This window comes from Camponotus vicinus, unplaced genomic scaffold, assembly GCF_025532165.1.
Source record: "Camponotus vicinus isolate PSW18456_S1 unplaced genomic scaffold, iyCamVici1.0 SCAF_9, whole genome shotgun sequence".
Classification (NCBI taxonomy): Eukaryota; Metazoa; Arthropoda; class Insecta; order Hymenoptera; family Formicidae; genus Camponotus; species Camponotus vicinus.
The window spans coordinates 6,127,359-6,149,706 of NW_028141981.1; the positions used below are offsets into that span (position 1 = coordinate 6,127,359).

The 22,348-nt window shown below is 32.5% G+C and overlaps 1 protein-coding gene across 4 annotated transcripts in view; it reads right to left on the minus strand.

Moving 5' to 3' along the window:
• The window catches only part of LOC145977052 (uncharacterized), a 66,980-nt gene that overhangs the window by 30,303 nt on the left and 14,329 nt on the right, over positions 1–22,348 (minus strand). For 3 of the 4 annotated variants that reach the window (XM_083108694.1, XM_083108693.1, XM_083108692.1), the window contains exons 2-5: positions 11,920–11,971; positions 7,783–8,131; positions 4,154–4,382; positions 1,840–1,990 (exon numbers count right to left, since the gene is read on the minus strand). In XM_083108694.1, coding sequence (XP_082964820.1) covers positions 1,840–1,990; positions 4,154–4,382; positions 7,783–8,104 — 702 coding nt within the window. In that variant the 5' untranslated portion in view covers positions 8,105–8,131; positions 11,920–11,971. The remainder of the gene's footprint in view (positions 1–1,839; positions 1,991–4,153; positions 4,383–7,782; positions 8,132–11,919; positions 11,972–22,348) is intronic. The other variant, XM_083108695.1, reaches the window with a different exon arrangement.

The following is a 22,348-nucleotide window of genomic DNA, read 5'->3' on the forward strand; positions in this document are numbered from 1 at the left end:
TCATACATAAAATTACACTTTCCAGAGTCAAATTAATACTTGCATCGCGAAGTTGCATACCGGATAAATTGTAATCATCCTTGAGGTATGAAATATAATTTATCGGTATATATAAATTTGAAGAATACAAAAAATAGAATCTAATTATAGTAAATTACATTTTTTAGAATCGACATTGAATAAATCATATATGAATAAATCTATAAATCAAATATTTCTTATAAACAATATTCCTACTATTACGAGATGTCTACTCACAAATTTTACAAACAGAATTATCTGAAAATTCTCTAATCTTCCAGATTTTTTGTTCAAAATTCCAGATAAGGAGAATAATTTTTTAGAGATTTTTGTAGCAATTTTTTAAAATAAACTCTTCACTCATAGGAAAGAAAAATAAAGAGCCATTTTAGTTTCAAGTGCTAGATTTGAAAAAATACTGGAAAAAAAACTGAATAGCTTAGGCTTAGTAAAATAAATTTTATCTGCATAATATTTTTATTTTTATATCATTAAAAATTATAATAAAGAATATTAAAGTATTTCATATTTTATATATTCTGTTAAAAGACATTAAATACATATATTTGGATTACCGACTGCTTATAAGAGAAAAATTATCAAAGAGAACATTTTTAAAAAATTTACAGTATCTCAATGAAAATATGCGAGAATTCATTAATTTTTTTCAGATATAAAAAAATCCTTGAAAATTTCAGATTCTTCATATTTTTCCAAGGAGTAGACACCTTAAATTAATATATTACACTACTCCAAATATTATTAATATTTCAATGTAACTGTTATGATAAACGACATGTGCTACATCGAGTGTATAAACAATAAAAAAGGGAGATTATAATCTCCATTCGCGCGAAAGAAATATCAATGGAGGAAAGTAACGGTATGCGCAGCGGGAGAAAGAAAAAGAAAGTAATTCGCACGCTCGTTCGAGGAAATGCAAAACATCGAGTTAATTAGCCTCGTTCGTCAATTACATCTCTCTGCGGCGCATCGTCATTTTTATGCAACTCCGCGATAATTCCGGTGATTGATCTACCCATGCGTGCGCACACATGCGTACGTGTGTACGCGCGCGCGCGCGCTTGAAAAATCAGAAGACAAGTCACGAGTCAATCGTGGACATGTGTAACCGCGTAACTCGTTTCGCGCGTGCTTGGAATGTTGTGCGACTCTCCCGAGATGTCAGCGAAATGAGACGAGAGAGAAGCATCGCCGTTTTTGCGGCCGCTTCACGCTTCACGCGGTAGCGAGCACGACTCGCGAATCCCCGTGTATATAATTCGCGGATATGTAAATGATACTAGAAAATACATACTCGTGCATTTGCATCACAATTAACGAGCTCTTAAAGATTATTCGACTGTTGCCGGGAGTTTCACTGGCTGATAGAAAGGGAAACTTTATGAGAGTCTCTCTTGTATTTCTTATGAACGACATTTTAATATTCAATTGATCTTTCAAGTACGGGAAATAATCCACCGTCGATCGATCTATTAATTGCTCGAGTAATCGTTTTCATTTTTTATAATGACCGTGAAATCTGTGATTGGGCTATTGTATATAAATAATGTAAGCTTAAAAATTTATTTAAAAATTTGAAAAAAAGGATGATAACATTTTTCTATTTAATTTTGCGAGAATGTAAATAATTTTATTTTCAATATCCTTCTGAAGGATATTTGTACATTTCAAGTTTCGATTAAATAATCTATCCGATCTCTGTGACACGTACCGGTCCTTTGAGAAATACGCTCTAAGAGCTCGAACATTTTACGGAACATCCGTGACATCTGAATATGAAAATAAAGTACTGACCTCGAGTGTCGTCAAGCTGGCCAGCGAGGAGAGGGGTCGAGTATGAGGAACTTCTCCTGGGAAAACGCTATCATGCGACACTGATAACTTTCCGGCACCTCCTCGTAATTTAACAAAGTTATCCTCCGCTCCTCCTCTCCGGAGAAATACGCTAAAAATTCAAGAAATAAAAGTTTTTTACTTCCGATTTTTTTTATATTATTTATGTATAAAATAAAAATTATTATTATAAATGAAATTATTAAAATTTGCGTAATATCTACAGAACCACATAGACAATATGTACAAATATATTTCAAATTTCAAATTTATATAACCATAATGTGTAAAATCTCAATAAAAGATACAAAGATATAATCAAAGTCATAATATATATCCCATACCTCTTTATATGTATATGCGGCAAAAATCTACTCTACATTTACTGCAAAAAAATGAAGAAAAAAAGCGTATGCAGACCTGACGGTTAGCATAAAATTTATTTGCTACCATTAATACTTGTAATCAAGGCGATGAATGATTTGCCAGGAATAACACGCATCAACGATGACAGATAATCGTCAGTACCGTCTTTATGCGAAGTTCCATACGCTAAGATCATTAGAGCAAAAGCAAACCGCGTCGTCATTGTACAGTATTCAGATACATTATATATCGCACAATGTAAGTCATCGTACACCCCTTTGGCATTACTACGTAAGCTACGAGATACGAGGCTAAGAATAAAAATTGGACACGGAAACGAGGTCAAAGATTATAAATTAATAATGAACCAATGCTACGAATCAATTTATATTCCGAGAAAAATATAAAACCATTTTATATTCCTTATTTTATACTAAAGAAATATTATTACTATATTATATATATCATTTTAAAATAATATATATATATATATATATATATATATGTATTAAATTTAAAAGAAATAAACACTATATAATATACAAAATATTTTTCTTTAATCCTTTACTTTATATAAAGTTTATAAAGAAAGTAAAGAGTTAAAGAAAAATATTTTGTATCTCAAAAATAATAACGATAATTATTATTAGTAAAAAACATTATAATATTTACATCTTAACTTTAATGCAAGTTCTAATACTATATGTGTATATATAAGATTATTATAGTTTAAACTATTGTTAACTTTTAAACAAATTTAAATAAATTTAGATGTTGCATTCTCTTTTCCATTTTAAAACGCTTTACAACTGAAGAATTATAAGCTGATTAGCTAATTGGCTAATTACTATCAGTAGCTTATAAGCATGATTATTATCTATGTTTGTCAAAATTATTTTTGAAGATGATAATTAAGATTTCCTCTGAAATTTAAGCGGTAACCATAAAAATCAACGATCTACTGATGCCAAAATATATATCGTGATATTTACTGCTTAAACAATCGGCGTGTTTTGAAAAACGTGATAAAACTGCGTCTTTTTGATGGTCGGATATTTCGTCCACTGAAAAGATAACACACAAATTTCGCAAGTTGTCGCAAGTATTGACACTTCGATAATTATAGTATTCCGATTTTACATTTAATCTATCAAAATCCTTTCTACATAATAATCAAAATTATTGTTATAAAATAAGGTTGAATGATAATAATCTTCACAATTTTTGACAATTATCTTAATCCTAGATTATACTAATTTTCATTAGCGTGCTCTTGTTATAGACGCACATGTGAAATTTTATGATAAAAGAAAAATATAACTTTAAATATTTTATGCATGTAATGAGCATAATTACGTAGAATGTAAAAACACATTTTCAATTAATATAAATATAAAACACATAAAAAAGAAACTAAGTATATGTAAAATATGAAAACAAAAATTATAAAAACTATTGAGATTCATTTAAACAAATAATTATATTTAATTAATATTCTAGATATATTTTTCTTTTCCAGTATCCAATCATCATATTGACGAGCTGCATTTAATACAGTACATGTGGTCATTTTTTCCCAATAATAACATATTTTTTGAATCCTTTTTCTTTCTTTTTTTTCTATAACTATAAAAGTTAGTTAAACAAGATGTTTATTTCCTATCAACTTTTTTATCACTTTTAATTGTGTAATCTCTATGCTATCTAATTCATAATCAATAGTAAACGTAACTAATTGATTTCAATGAATAGGTGATGGGAAATGGAATTGTTGAATGGACGTGACATATATGAAATGTTCATATACACATATTACACATATTGGTAAACTATGATGTACACATATTGATAATCTAGGATTAAATTCTAAACAACTACTATTGAGAGACTGAAGGAAGATATTTCCTACCTTTCCCGGTCGCAGGCATCGGTGAGGAGCTCGCTGGCGCTTCTGCTGCGAACCTCTTCGGGACTTCCCGCAGGATGCCTCGTCGTGATCTCCTCCCGCGGAAGACGCGCTAATTCAGCATCCCGATCGCCTGAATTGGAAACGAGATGAGAGTCGGCAGCACCGCGACTCTTTCGCCGGAAAATCTTCCGGAGACCGCGTAGGGGATGAAAACGGCGCTTCTTTGGTTCTGCAAGCGGAAAATAATCATAAAGGAAATTACGTCACTTGACACATTCACATAATTAAGATATATTTTACAATCTTACGATATTATAATAATTATAAAAACATATTTGAAATTAATTGTAAATGAAATAATATGACATTTATAAAGTAAATAACTTATGAATTAAAATTTCTAAATCGACGTGCTCTAAAAGACATTCAAGAGAATTACCGCAACATGTGCGTGCTACATTAATTAACAGTATTATTATTATTATCAAAATTTAATTATCAAAATTTACAATTTTATGATCCTTGCGAGATCTGCAGCGACCGAGCGATATTTACCGAAAATTTCGAGGAAATCTTCGAACGACTCGAGAGAAGACATTCTTTCATAAATATGACTCTAACTGAAATTCACATTATCCATTTACACTATTCACACTCGACTGATCTTACGAATTCAATAACGCACGGTATATGGGAATGATGTTATGAAGTGATAAGATTAGAAACTCAGTCCTCGATAACTTTATCGGCCGACATATTACTGAGAGCCTCTCCTTATAAGGTATGGGCCTAGCGTCGCGCCAGTATATTCGATCTCTCTCTTTAATGGTTCTTTCCTATTCCTTTCGACAATTCTGACCCATATCCATCCTTCTCTCTTATAGGCAGACTGACTTTATCACTTGACGTGACGGCATCCGCCAATATTTCTCGAGAAAACCATGGCATCTTTGGCATTAATGTGCACGGAAATTTGGGACTCTTTAGCAGATACGTGAACAGATTCTCTCGATAAGATACGTCGCGAAATAGGTCACAAAACTAAAGTGCGATTGTTCGAAAATATCTATGCCGTATTATGCGGTAAACGAATATGATAAATAGTAAATGAATAACATAAGTGTTCAAACAAAAATATGCAATTACAGTGAAGTTAAATAATTAAACGCTGATATTCAAATGTTGAAATGTTGAAATAAATACTGATATAGAGAAATAATAGAATCGAAATAAAAAGAAATAGGGAATGATAGAATAAATGAAATTACAAAAAAGAAAAAATTACTAAAATAATTGCCCTCTAATAAGTATTATAATAATAATGTAAACGACCTTATTGAAATTATGAACTTATAACTATTATGAAATTATACACAATCCACATTTTTAATGTATATATGATATACTATCTATATGATATACATCTCGTACGATATACTATCTCTTCTTATAATATTAATGGACTTTTCAAAGAATTAAATTAATCCTAAGCATTAATTTATTTTATATTAAATGTATATTAAATTATAAAAACAATAATCAATATTATTCAATATTTAAAATCGATATATTCCGATTTCAATCCAGCATAATGACGTTGCACTTAAAGATGATCTATCACAATCTGATTTTGATACCGCATAATGCTGCTATTTAAAGTCGATCTACGTATATCTCTTCATCAACCAGCTTTAACGAGACAAAAGGGGAGAAGAATAAACGCTTGATCGGAAGTGATCTTTACTGTGTACTTGACACCTTCTATACGAGTGCACTTTACATGCTTCAACGATAGCTTTGGCATCGGTGAAGCGCGAAAAATAATGCTACGCTTGAGTCACTCGCTCTCGACTGCCTGTCGCATGTAACGAGAACATCCGTTTGTTATATCGAGGATTAATGCAGTATGTCTAGAAGATGTTTCTGTCATCAGTCATAGCAAATTACTGCACATAGGAAAGAATGGATTTTCACGGAAAAGTTATTCGAAAAATAAATTATATTACAAATATTATATTAAAATTCTTTGTATGCGTTATATATATCAACAGTAATCGAATATCAATAATCGAACTGTATAGCATTTAAAAAATTTTGAAAAATTGTCAAGAAAAGATCTTTATTTTATCAAATTTTCATATAATTATTTAAAATTTTATTTCTGATTAAAGGCAACTCTAATAAAATTTATATATATTAAATACTAAAATGGAAAAAACTTTATTTTTTCTTAAGTTTAAATTGATATTTAATAGGCAAGAGCGGTAAATTAAATTTTTTACGAAAAGAATTCAAGTTTAAATTCTTTCAAAGTTAATATATCAACGAAAGGATTTCGGTCAATTGATTGAGAATTCATGAAATTCTGAATTTCATGAATTTCTCTCCGCTCTTCGTATCCCTGATTAAGAAATTATTTCTCAAGTTAATTCTTCGGAGCTTTGCAATTTACCGAGAATTAATTAAATAACAGAGGTCTGACCCGGAAATTCATCCGTAATGACATATAACCGCGGTCGTGTTCTTTCGAACAATGGTGCCAACACACCAAAGAACTGTAGAAAAAAAAAGAAATCATATAATTCACCGCGTGTCACAATCATAACTACCGTCGTTGTTTTAATCTTTGTCCGTTCTTAATTAAACGTACGCGCTTCTTACTACCGTTAACGACGTCCTCGATTTACCATCCTCGTTCGAGATGCGGAAGACGTCTTCGTATTCATATAATATTACGGGTTACAGACAATACCGTAATGTGACGCTAACTTGTCAAATTATTAAATCAAAATATGATAATTTGATAATTTTTTCCAAAGGTAAATCAATTTCCTTTAATTTTTATATAAGTATATAAATAAAATAATATATATTGAATAACATATAAAAAAACAAATAATAAAATATACTATTCAACATTAAAGAAATGTTAAGAAACACATTTCACTTTCAACTGTCGCGAATTGTATTTTTAGAAAATCGTCTAAACTCTGCGTGGAAAAATTCGAGAAATCCATGTTTCGTCATATGCCTTGTTTATTTAAAATTTACTGTAATACACCTCTCGAAAACATCGTGTGATTTCGAGCGCGATGCCAAGAATCCGATTTTCAAGGAGAAAAAACAGTTTTTCCGGCAATGCATCTGAACTGTCGTATTTCTATCTTCTGGAATTCAACATAAAGCGGTCCCCTGGGAAATTCTTTCGACTTGAACAATGCGGCAGATGGTTGGAAAATACATCCGGTAATCATTGAAATTTTTCAAGTATTATATTATATTATTCTATTATTAAAAAAAATATGCGCACATTATTTTATTATTAACGACATTAAACGTTATCGCAATATCGATAAATAATATTAATATCAATCATTTACGAACTTTTAGAAATCACAAAGAAGTAAAAACAATATTAAAAGGCACCTCACGATTTTTTAATATCATATTATTATTATTATTATTATTATATACGAAAGTTATATAATATATATTTATTATGTAATTACGTATTATGACATATTTATTACATTCTATAGTTAAATCGATAATTCTTACAACTTTCTCCAGAATACTTTCCAGCATAAATACGTGACGTTAAAGCATGCTAAGAGTACTCAAGTACTGACCTTTGGGTGCAGGGTCGATGCTGTGCTGAACCGGGAATTCGCCGAGACCGAAAGCGCGATGCTGCTGCTGATGGTGATGATGATGATGATAATGATGGTGCGGGTGATGGGTCTGAGGGGGCGGCGAGGCCTCCCTCACGCAACCCATCAGGCTGAGGGCACCGCCGACACCTCCGCCGCTGGGGGAGGTGCTCGTCGACATCGTCCTACTGCTCTGAAACACCCCGAAGAGCCAGGCTGCAACGTATGATTCTCTCACGCGTTGGTACCATGCCGAGAAAAACCAGCTCTCCGATCCTTTCCAGCTCTTCCAGCCATCCATCTTTCCTCGAGAGATCTAGTCTCTATTCTAATTCGCGGACACAAATAGATAGGGTAAGCAGGTATTTATCGCGCGATGCACAAAAGAAATATTTAGGTTTCTCAGTTTTCCTGTCACTTTTTTTTTATGTGCGAATAGAATTGAGAACGGAGGCGTGGTCTTGATGCAACCAGGTCGACACAATTCAGGGGGGGGATATTGATTTTGTATCAGCTGACCTTACTTTCGTCTCTCGCGGCGACCTTGCGCAATTTAATTCGATGTGAATGATACCCCGCGTACTATAATTTATTTCTGGGACGATTGAACGTGTATATGCAGTGTCTAAAGAAAAGTAATCAATTCTAATAATTTTTCAATCTGAACAGAGATACACATAAATAAACTTGTCATATTATAAATTATAAATTATTTTGAAAGAATTCTAAACGCGAGAAATAGTTATAAATAATTATTATATTTTTATATTTAATTCTTATAGAAATCACAATTATTTATTATTACCATTTGATTCTATTAAATAACATATAATTAATCTTTGATTAATGCAAATAAATTTAAGCTTGTATTTTTATTTATCAACTTTATTTATTTAAATTTATTTATTTTATTTTATTTATTTTAATTATACCGTTTATTAACGGTTTAAATTATTAGTTAAAATTATATGTATAAATTTTCAATTCTACACATATTTTTATTTCATTTATTTTCTCCACTATTTGTGTCCACCGATTAATGTTTATCACTACACAAAAATATAATGAGGTCAAAGAAAACACTGAAAACGTTACTTCAGGACGACACGATTATACTTTTCGCAGAAATTAAGTTCGCGCACCAGAGTATATTTTTTTTTGTTCTAAAATGGATCGCGCCTTGAGACGCGAACAAGTACGCGGAAGGAATTCCTTGTGCGGAATGTCGTCTTTAACGAATCGTAGACGGGAAGAAGAACGAGAAGACGGGGAATGCATCAAACGCACCGCCGCCTTCTGTCACCCCTCTCTCTCTCTCTCCCTCTCTCTCCCTCTCTTTCTCTCGCGCGTCCAACTGGAGGGATTGATACTCAATTCCCGGTCTCTCTTCGTATGTCGACGGACTGCCGTCCGCCTCGCTCTTCTAGGCAATAGGGGTCAGGAGAGACGGTCGTCATGGTAACTGCATCCGGCGAGGGGCTACGGTGGCGACGTTGCATCGATTGCACCCTCTCGAGCGCGTGTGTGCGCGACCCTGACCTTCGCACAGCTGACGACGACGATGGACCGGGGGAACGTAGGGAAACCCACCGAGAATTAGCGCTGCCGGTTCTTATTAAGGTGTCGTAATTGGATAACGCGGCGTTAAAGTTCGTACGATAGTGCGACGTCGTCGTCGAAAATATGCGCGTCAAACAATAGAAATCACTCGGATTTTTTCGTTTTATCTTTAATTTTTTGACATTTATAAAATAAAAGCTCTGATTAGAATTTCAAAATACTGTCAAAAAAAGTTCATATAGCGCGAAAATTGCGATGAGCTTATTAAGCAGTAATTATTTTACTCGATTATTTTTTATTTCACGGTATAAATAATAATTATTGTTTATACTAAATTATTATTTTATAATCAATTGAAGAATCGCAAAAAAAGGCATCGATATCGTTTTTTAACGTTACATTAATTTATTACATCAATCATAATCAAGAGCATAATTATTTTCTAATTAATGACTGAATGAAATGATAAATTAAGTGATGACCGATATAATTATTTCCGTCCTGTTTATTTCCTTTATTAATCATGATTATTGATTACTGCAAACAGAAGTTGTTAACTTGATGTGTAGTCACCATTGATTTAATTATATTTCGCTCGACTATGATTGATAATAATGCAAAGATTGACGGAAATTCCAATTCTGAGTTTTATTTTTTTATGCGATATAAAAATATATAATATTTTATATTTTGTGTGTGTGTGATATAAAGAAATATTCCATATTAAATATAAGATAAAAATTAAATTTCACTTTACCATTTAATACTAGATGTTACATGTGTGAAATTTATTAAATATCGCAATTTTGGAAAACAACTATCTCATGAATGACAGTTCTAAAAAATTGATCGCATTCATAAAATAGTTTTATCAATAAAAGCAGACGCGACCTTGACACGATTCCTCTTGTAGGATGATACGCGCTTACTCGGAATTAATATTGTGCATTTAAGAAGCCGCGTGTGCAAATGGTATGCTCGAGAATGCGGTCGGCATAATTTTCTACCAACTCTAGGAGATATCATCTAGGAGATTTTAATGTGAAAATTTATACGTTAGAATATACGACGCGAATTGGAGGAGATAATTCAACGACCGTAAATCAGTTTTGGAGCCAGATAACAGACTTATTGACCATATCATGTCCATTTTCTTATATTAATCAATACAACTTATCTAACTTTTTTTCCTAAATTAACTCGTTTTATCGAGAGAAATATGATATTTATTTGTTAATAAATAACATATATTCGAACTTGAGTATCTATCATGACAGACTGAATATCTTAAGCAATAAATAAGTATTATATATGTGTAATTTGTCCTCAAAATTAATGAATTGAAACCGCTAATAACTGAATGTTACTCATAATCATAAAAACAATTATCGTAGTTTTATATTTGCAAGATAATAATTTTGGATGAGAAAAATTTAAGGAAAATATTTTTATTTAGAACCACGAGATATATATAAAGTAATATATAATTACTGTTTAAACGCTTTTAAAGCGTAATTATTTTTATTCTACATTGAAAAATCTATACCTGCATAATCAATGTGAGTGACTGTGAATCATTGTTAGTTCGCAAATCTAAAATCGCATTTCCACGTTCGTGGAATGTAAAAAAATTTCGGCTGGAATTGCTGTAAAAGTTCGGGTGGTACGCATTCTGGCATGCATGCAGAAGCCGTCAAACGGCGTACAATTTTCCATTCGATACGTGAAGTAATTACGCACTTCCGGTTTCCCGGAACAATTACAGTCGAGCGACCATCCGCAACGACGAGCTATCGATTCTCTTCCTCTCTTTTTCTCTCATCGCGATGGAATGCGAAATAATGTCGGTCTTGTGGTACAATCAAACATTTCGGAACAGAATAATGCGAACTCTTTTGTAAGAAGTAGCTTTTTACCTGTCGCGAGCTTTTGTTTTTGTATTGTATAGAAAAATGTTGGTAGATTTTTTCTCTAAATTTTCGGCCAAAAATTTCGCTCGATGGTCGCCCGAATAATAATTATTATGACAATTTAACGTGTGATTTCTGATAAAAATACACGCATTTATCACTGTATCAATTCTAACAGAACCAAGTTCTAAAGTATAAATTTATGAATTAATTGTAAAATAAAATATCGCAGAAATTATATATTCAATAAATTAGTTTTTTAAAAATCGCATAATATTATTTATTAAAATATAATAGTATATAATGATAATAAAAGAATAATATAAAATGTGCATAAAAATTAATTTTATTAAAATTAATTGTTTCTTCAAAAAATAAATATATTAATAAACTTTCAGTCATAATAAAAATTAGAAACCGAAAAAACTATCTCTTAATTTTTTCATTGCCTTCTTGTTCTGTTAGGATTAAAAAGGAGTACGTCAGCTGATAATGGACGTTTTTCAGCAAGCGACACAGAAGACACAGTGTAACACAGTGAATCATTTCATCCTTATTTACATTCGGCAGCCAACAAGGATGAGGTGATACACTGTGTCCTCTGTGTCACTTGCTGAAAAACGCCCAATGAAAGATAATATCTTACCTTACAGAAGAGACGGCATGTTAATGTGGTTCTCGTATACACGTGCAAATGTCTGTAACAAAAGAATGACATCTGTCAAAATCGAAAGAGGCGAGAAATAAGAGATAAGAGGTAAGTACGTAGAAACGATGCGAGTGTCGACGTCAGCACAGGACGACGAATAAAATCCTACTTGCGCACCGATCGTGCCTCGAGCGAATTTTACTACCTATTCGTTCTGCGAATCCTGCCTGATTTACGCAACATCGATACGCGCGACAAAGAACTTCTCGGAATTTATACCCAGCTTAAATTTCAAACGTGCCAATTCAAGCCGCTCAATTCGAAGACGCTAAATCGACCGCAGGACTCGATTCAAAGCGACTATAAAGCCTTCGATGTACTATTTTCGTTTAAGATTTACAAACAAAATGTCAAACATAAAATCTTAATAATTGTAGAGGAAATATTTTTGATGTATTTTATTTCTTAATCAATATAAATTTTAATGCGATATGAAATTGTGTGAAGGAGTGACTTCAAGGAATAAAATAAAAATTATATAGAATAAGTATTCTTCTTTCTTTCAAGAAAATAATTAAAATATATTTCTGGAAACCTGGACGATAAATAAAAAGAAAAAAAAGAGAAATAAATATTTCTACACTAAATGCAAATTAATGATGATGTAAAACGTTACTGCATTACTTACACCATGTACCATTTACGGGGCTAATGAGATATTTCGGCGGTGAATGTTATGTGAAATAACACGAGATGAAAGAAAATTACCGAGACTGAGCACGCGGCGAGGCGGGGCGGGGCGAGACGAGGGTAAAGAATGAGCGGATCGCGATGAATGATGTATGTATGCATTTCGTGACTAGGATCATCGTAGATCTCTCCTCTTGCGGCCTGCCACGCCCGAGTCTCGCGACAGAATTTAAAGCTTCTATTTATAAAGAGTGAACGAACGCGATGGCAGCCCCGACACGACGCATCGGGTCAGAAATGCACGCACACTTATACGCGACACGCATACACGCACTTCGTGATACGCACGTTTCCGAGATATTCCATATCATATCAACGCACGTATGAATTACTTCATTTCGAAATGAAACGCCACGGAAGAATGAAATGTAATATAATCGAGTCTTTTACGAAGAAATGTTTACGAGGAAGCAAAATGGTAAGTGATACGAGCATGAGATCTCAGATTTTTTCGAAGTTGAAGCCATTGTTCTTCACAATGTAAAATAATTTTAATATAAAATTGCGGACTTTTAAAATATAAATACATATATGTTTTCAAATTTTCACCTTCTACTTTAACTACAAATTTTTATTCTTACAAAAATAAGATTATGAAATATCAACAGCGAAAAGGAACTGATAACTTTAATTATTTAATATTACTCTATCTCTCGTGATATAATAACGTAATATTACAATAGATAATTTTAATAATTTTATTATTGCAAATTTAAAAGTTTAAATTACATTGTTCCTCTTCTACAAGAAAATCTAGCAAAAAAAACTCATCATTTCATGTAAATTTTTATCGAATAAATTTTTTTTAATACTATTATTTTTTTCTTCTTTCGTATTACTACGTGATAATGAGAAAAATCACGGACGAACCGATTAACTTTACGGAACACGGCATTACTCTCTCTCTCTCTCTCTTTGTTAACGGTTGTCTCTCGTGGAAATTTCCTTTCAAAAACGGGCCAGAGCAGAGTGGTGGGCTCGTTACGAGGAAGGAGCCCGGAAGTAGTGCACGAGACTAGCGTGTCTCTCGTTTCGGCGTCTCTTCTCTCTCTCTTTCTCTCTTTCGTGTTCTCTTTCTCTCCCTTGAATTCTTTTGTTTTTAAGCTTTTCCTCCCGCATCTTATTTCCAGCACCGTCTGCTCTGAAACTGGGCGCCGACGTGTGTATTCTCGTCTCGTAGGGTATGAAAGAGTGGCGAAAAATAGTAACCCGGCTACTCCTCCTCCTCCTTCCTTTTTCATGTGCTTCAAAGGGTCTTTTGATCAGAGCAAAATCGGGCGACCGATTTTCCAGGATTTCTTTGCATTGAGTCACCTAGTCCCACTTCTCTCCGCATTGAAATAAAGATTACGATTGAAATTTTCATGAATATAGGTCTGTTCCCACCAATCACGACATATAAAAAAGAGGCTTTTTGTATACTTTTATTTATATATCTCGTAGAAAGATCTTTTTCCTCGATGATGAATATTATATACAATCAGAGAAAGAAAAAAATACGTATATCACGAGCTCATTACTTTTTTTTATTTTGAATAACGTGACTAATGAGTACACGATAATTTCTTTTGTACACTGGTTTCTCTCGTTATTTGTACATGACGCCCACGCACACGATATCACACGCGGTGGCGAGATAAGCCGGTGTAATGACCCAAGATCAAGTGAAAACAAATGAGGCGAATCAGCGCGTTTTATTGAACATTCTTTTCGCGATATTATATATGCGATTTATCGGTACGTACATAATAATTTATCAGTAATTCAGCAATGAGAGAGAGAGAGAGAGATCAAGACTTCGAAAGTGACAGCCCTTTCATTATTGTTGTTGCAATTCAAGATATATAAACACCACATATAGTAATAATAACAAAGTTGTTGAATGTTTCTTTCAATCTTTGAAAATACCGTGCATATAAAAATAATCTCAATAATCATCAATCGAATCTATTATATTTAACGTACATAATTCACATAATCCATATTATAAAAAAATAAATGAAAAATTATAATTTAAATGTAATTATTAATTATAATTCGTAATTAAATAATGTTCCTAAAACGATTGTATGTGTCAATTACATAATATTTAATTTTAAAATAATATATATTTAATGTAATTAAATTAAGTTTATATTATCTATTTAAATTGATAAAATTTTATAGAAAATTATATTCAAAATTTCTTTACATAATTATAATTTTCAGGCATTTTTAGATCATTTTAATTGAATTTTTTTTCTATCATACAACTTTTATCGATATAATATTGACATTTAAAGTCAATAATTTAATTAAAGTAATCAGAATTAACTCAAGGATGAGAGTACTATTGCGTATGTCGGTTTTAGGAGGGAAAACAAAGAACGAGTCTGTAACGATGACAATGCGACAAGGATAAACGCAAGCTGCGTGACTCACGGTTGTCGTCCATCCTCGTTCGTTTCTTCGTAGCTTCGTGCCTTTCTGCGTTCGAATTAGCGACTCGCGCACGTGTGTATTCAGGGGTTTCTCGTTCGAACGAAGCAAGAATCCGGCACGTACGCGTGAACTACACACGATCCAATTGTACGCTTCGCCGAAATGCAGCGGCGCATCCGTGGAATTTCTGCTGCCCGACCGACCAGCGTTGCCAGGACTCGCTCATCAGTGATTCATTCAACGATCTCGCATTACATACGTAGTGGTGATGCGTTTGTCTCTACGTATGTATACATGATAATCAGTAGCATATTGCATCTACAAAGAAACGCCGTCTTTTACGTCGAGTCCTCGCAAATGGAACAAGCATTCGTTATTTTAAGCGTCCTTCGACGGCTCGGAGATGGAAACCACCTTCGAGCCGACAAAAATGACATTCGGTTATCGACGTAACTCCCAATCACAGAGACCGTGAGAGTCTATTAAACTGTCAGTTAACTAGCTTGTTTTCTGACAAATGAAAACTGATTTGCCTGATTGGTTGATAGATACATACGGATTTCCGCGATTAATCGGACGGACCCATCGCGATTTATCACGGCCCATTGCACTCGCTTTGCGTCCATCAACGAAAATTAGATTTACGTCACGCCCTGGCGGGCTTGCTCATTTATTTCAGGGTCATCATTCTTGGTATACAAAACAGCGGATGATAAAAAAAAGAAAACCACAACCTTGGAATGCGATCGTAAGCACAAACATCAGACTGTAACAAATTAATCGCGATATCCAAATATTCTCTCATGCTTTATATGGTTTGATAATTTATTTCGTATGACTGTATTTTATATAGTATATAATATTAATTTATGATAAATATGAAATTAATATTACAAATATATTTAAAAATTGTGATATTATATTTGTATGTTATAGTTGACAATTAAATCTTAAGCAATTAAATAATTGTATAATTTATACAATTTTTATATAATATAAACAATTGTATAATATATAATTTTAAAATTATATATACACAACATTGCAATTATACATTAAATTTATATAATTTTATTCGTTATTTATATAAAACTTAATTTTTATTAAAGAAAATTATATAATATGTCAATATTTAGTACATTATAAATATAATAAAATTAAATAAATAAGAATACATTTAATATTGTGTATATAATATGTATATAAATGTAATAATATATTTAAATGCAATAATTTAATGATAAAATGTCAAATCAAAGCTAAAGAAATGCAGATCCGAAAGGGTTAAAATCTACAATGATATGTCTTGTTCTATAAAAGCCGACATCGATTTACTAAGAATCGAGCAACCGGTCTGTCCTCCGGCTGTCACCGAACCCTCGGTGGTCACCCGTTGGACCGTTACGTGGATATGAACGTATGTACTTTGGAAAACCGGTAGGATGGTTAATCGATGAGCGCAACAGCTACAGCGGCGTATCTTATAAGGGATCGTCGTCTCGTTTCGAGTCGATATCTCGAAATAAATAAATATTTCACTCGCGCAAACTGCGCGAAGGAAATATCGGAAAATCAGAGCACACATTATTAGCTCTTCCTCTCCTTTTACCACGGATTTTCCCCCCTTGTGCACGGAAGTAATATAGAAATTAATATTTTGCAACCTCATCAGCCGCGCTTCCTCTTTCATTATCACGGAGAACCTGCCACAACGATGGATGTATTGAATCGATATCGCATGCTCATTATACCCTTAATTTATACACGATACAATGACGCATATAATTAAGATTAGACACACACTTTAATTTGTTTTACAAACATTCTCGAATAATTAGTTCAATAAATTTTTAGCGATGCAAATAGGTTACATCGAAATATGTATATATAATTATTTTATTATTTTATATGTGTAATGATTATTATTTATATATAATATTCAATTAGGTTCGATAATAAATTAATTAATAATGCCTTTAATATTGTATATTTATGAGAAAATAATTTCTAAATGTTGGTTTAATCTTGGCAATTAACTGCAACGCAAAGATATCTTTTTAGATTTAGATTAATTAAAAATTGTAACTCCATGCGTGTTGCATTCCTTTCGAAAATCGTTAAGAAAGAAATATCGGAAGACTGACTGAAACGCGATCAACGTAGCTTCCGCTGTCGACGAATGCTCGAATTCGGACTAATCGCCACAAACGGCCACGTACTTGGCTAATTGACTCGTTAATTGCTTTCGACGAACCGCCAATTCCGTCAGCGGAATGCTCGAGATTGCTCATGGCGTCGAAAGCCACCCTCCTCTCCCCCTCTAATACAGGATGGCAATTAATGAGACTTCCGAACTTGTTTACTTACAATTTCGAAGAGGAAGCGACAAAATTTAAACAAACAAATTATGTGCGTAAAAATTAGCTTTTTTCAATTATTAATCTCTCATATTATATAAGAAAACATGTATAATACATGTATGCGTATTTAAATATTTTTATGTACGATCAAATCATCCTATGTTTTATATTTATTTTATTCTTTCATTATTTTATTCTCTAGAAAATTTAAATATATAAACATATTTTATATATGCAGAGTAGATCATACATTTAATTTTATGATTTAAATTATCTCTGTTATTCGTAAGTTAAGTATTCTCAATAAAAGTTTTAGAAGGGAAATATGATATAACAGATTTATTATAACATGTATTTTTTATGATATTCCCGAGTTAAAAATAATTGTATGATAAGGAAGGTTTACGGATTCTCGTAAACTAAACTTTGTAAATTTAAGAGATTAAATTTTCTATATTCTTTTCAATTAATTTCTAGTAAGGTTTACTTTCATACAAATTTAATTTAAGGCTTATAATTAGTTACAAAGATAATGGCAAAAATAAACTTGCAAAAATTGATGATCTTCTTTCACGGTTCCGCTAAGGAAAAACAATTTTCAGATTAAGAATCTGTTAAAAGATTTTAATATTAAAGTTTTGAGACATTTTGCGTGTGTGTGTGTGTGAGAGAGAGAGAGAGGGGGGGGGGGTGGAGGATTTATAATTTATAAAAATTTGTCTTTGATATTCTTTATATCTTTCGAGGATAATTAATAAGATTACAATAATTATTAATTTAAGCGGACAGAAAAGTATATTGTCACTACACTAGAAAACTCATTAATCATCAATTCTATACAATATACGCTATTGTCACGGACGCGGAATCATCTAGTGCACGTCAAAATGATGCATCGTACAATTGACATTTGATATGATTGCTCGCGGAAATGTTCTGATAGCACGAAAGATCGCATGACGCTGAAGGGCTTTCTTTGTCGCATGCGAGTAATGAAACATATTCAATAATTATACCACAGTTTTATATATAACTGAATTGTGCAGAAATCATTTTCAAATATTATTTGTATTCTTAACCACTAATATTATTTATATTTATAATTACTAATCTTTGTAATTTATTTCTTAAGTCTTAATAAATGAAGACAAAAAGTATATTTAATAGTATTATTTATTAAAAAAGCAAATTAAATAAAAATTCCGTCATAAGATAATTAAATAATTAAAAATACATCTTATGTTCCTAAACATCGTGAAAAAATTATGGTAATTATTATAAAAAGGTTACACCTCGCTGATTACTTTAATTTTCACGTATATTATAGCGAATAAAGTCCTGGAATCATGTGCACTTTGAATCAAACTAAAATGTACGCGATTCAAGACTCTATCGTCTATAATATATGAAAATTAAAATAATCGATGAAGTGTAATCTTTTCACAATAATTATCAAAATTATTGTTAATGTACATTATATATTTGTACATTATAATTTATACTTTCAAAATTCTACATATCAATAACTTTTATTATTCTAATTTAAAAATTATGCTAATTTAGAATTAAGTGATTCAATTCTTCATGATCTCTCGATGCACATTAGCAATTCACTACTGTCTGTACCTTTCACTAACCTCAGATTATTTTTAAAACCTCGAATGTAGAAAAGACACATTCAACGTCATCTGAACATTCAGGAAGCAGTAATACAAAGCGATCGAAATTGGAGAAAGGAATTCGTTACTCTCTGTTTCGAAATTCCTCGGAAGATTGTTCACGCCGAGCGAACAGCTGCTCTCTCACCAATGTCAATTGAAAAAAATCTCATTCATTTAACTTACGCATTTTTTTTAGTTACGTAAACACCGAGAGATTGCAATGACAAAACGTTCTTAATATTTACACCCAATCGACTTAAATGTATTTTATTTTAATTATTAAAAATAAAACAAAAAAATATATTTTAAAAAAATCTCGTTAAGGAAATGATTAAATTAATGTACGGGTAAATTTTAATTTAATTATTATTGAAGGTTGGATAAGAAAAATCGAATAATAAATTCCTCTCTCTGTCTCTTTTGCATTTCTTTCACTGTAAATCATATTTCCGACTACCGAAATTTAAGTAACAGGCTCGAGTAAACTGCAGTCGAGACGATGCCAGAATGATGTTACATACACTATACGATCCAATTGTACGGGGTTATTTCTTTCGTGCTCGGCTGTATATGTCGAGAGCCGATGTGCGCTATTAGTACTATAGGCTACAGAGATTGTGAAAGAGAGAGAAAGAGAGAGACGCGATGGAATGCAAGAGGAGAGAGAAAGATTGAAGTGGCGGAGAAGGGAGTAGAAAAGCTTAGCAAACGAGAGAGAGAGAGAGAGAGAGAGAGAGAGAGAGAGAGAGAGAGAAAGAGAGAGATACGGAAATACAGCTTCTCTCGAGGCGTATGAGAGTTGATCTCAGGGCGGATTCCCACCGAAGGATCGGTCACGACTTGGAATCGCCGCCAAACACCGTAAACGCCGTCCACAAGAGCACGATTTGATAATGCGCGCGAATTTCGCCATTGCGTCCTCCTCCATCTCTTTCAACTTCTACTTTCGAAAGAAGAAGGTAGAAGGTCTCGCCGCGCGATCATTACGTATCGCCATGTAAAACGGTAACCTATGACTCCTCGGTGAAAACGCCTTTCCACCGTTGTATGCTAAATAAGGAATAATTCGTACACTCGAATGGAACCTCTGGATCATAGAAGGGAAATGATTATTGAATAATATCATTGTATCAGATATGCTAAATCACATCTGGACCACATGATCGCGATTTATCACTTATGCTCGTGAAGGATGAATAAAATTCGTTTAAGAACGATGACGCGAGCGGTTAGTAGAATGTCAAGTTTTATTTAATAAGAATTGAAAACTCAATAAGGAGAGAAGGAAAGAGAGAGAGAGAGAAAGTTAGAAAAATTCAATAATTAATAATTGATAATAATATAAATCCATCATGTTATTTCTTTTTGATAATCCACATCCTTACTAATATATTATCAAAATATGCTACATCAATCTTAAATAATAATCTAAATATCTTAAGATTTTTATGTAATATATTCAATGATAAAAATAAAAAGAAGATATAAACGGATGAAAATAATTCGAAATTTATTGTGGGAATATATCCTAGAGGAATTTCATTGCTATTAGAATTACATATTGCTATTAAAATTCCTACTGCTATCAGATTGGATTCTATCTCCGAGTACTCTCGAACATTTGAACGAACATCGGATGCGTCGGACGATCTCCATTTAAGTCGGGATACGCGTGAATATGCACGAACGTAAATGCCATAAGGAAGTCATTAATCTCCTGAAACTCGCGGTGGCTATCTTCGGCCCGCGCAAAAGAACGTTACCGAGCTAAGTTGCATTCAACTGCATTTGACTGCACCTAACTGCGCTGCAGCTTGCATCCGTACCAACATCTCGAAGGATGATATTCCACGCTCGTCTCGTTTCGGAGCACAAATGCACAGCAGAAATGAGATAAGATCCTATTAATGCATAACGACTACGATGCCTCGCACTGACACATAAGATATTAATAATGCCGCATCGTGAGGAGTACAAACGAAATAAACATCACGCATACGTCTAGTTCGATGTATTATTGGGAAGCTTTACGAGAGAGAGAGACGATATTTTCAAAAATAATAGAATAAAATTATCCTGTTTTTTGTTTAATTTTTATTTAATTTTTATTTTAGTTTTATTCTGCATTTTTCTATATCCGCAAATTTTATTTAATCTTGCCTCTTTTTTTAAATTTTCTTCTTACATATATGTGCATTAACTTTGATACTTTTTATTACAAAAATTATTATTAATTTGTCGCTAATTTATTGCTATAATTAAATCAAAATTCATTATTTCTGTTAAATCAAATTAATTAATAAACTTTCGTAAAGTTTAGATTTTAATTAAAACGCGTGTGTAAATTTGATTAGCATCTGAGATTGTCTGGGGAATGTTTTACGTATGCAAAAAGTGAGTTTAGCACTAACGTTTCTTTATTTTATAGGGAATGGAGGCTCTTCACGAGTTGGAATCCGCGGAGCTATAGACGACAATTACGGCGTCGGAAGTAGCGAGAACGCCAACGCTCGAAAGGTAGACGTTCGGCACGACTATCGATCGTTTCTCCGTACTCTAGTCGGTAGAATTTTGAGGTCGACGTCCTTTGCAGTATTGCACGCCGATCGATAGTGCACGACTGGCTCTTCACGGTGGTGGTGAAATACGCTTCTGTCAATTAATTTATAACGCTTGTCCATTGCAAACGGCGTAAACCCCTTAGCGATTACTTAGCCGGCACGTTCCGGACTCAACCGCAAAGTTCCCCAGGGAATATACTACGTATTTGTGGATCCGGTTAAATCTAAGTTTGATAATGATCGTCACTCGGCCAATCGATAATACGTTGACCTCCTTTCAAAGATACGACACGCTCGCCTTTCGAGACGCGTGATGTCTCGATATTACGCTCGGTAAATCAGCCTTCGAGATTACTTCGAGATCGAAATAAGTCGTGATCGGAATTACGATCTCCCGACGTCAATCAATTAATACTTCGTTATTATCATTTTATGTGTTTACGCTTAAAAAAAGATCCATCTTTTTGCTTGGTCATATAGTCAAAAAAAATTTCATTATAATTTAATCTTCGAATATATATATATATATATATATATATATATATATATATATATATATATATAATTAAAATGCAAGAGAAATATTAAAATAATTTCATAAATGTTAATTAATAAAATAATAATAAAATAAAATAATTTGCAGATATATAGAAAAACGTAAAATAAAATTTAA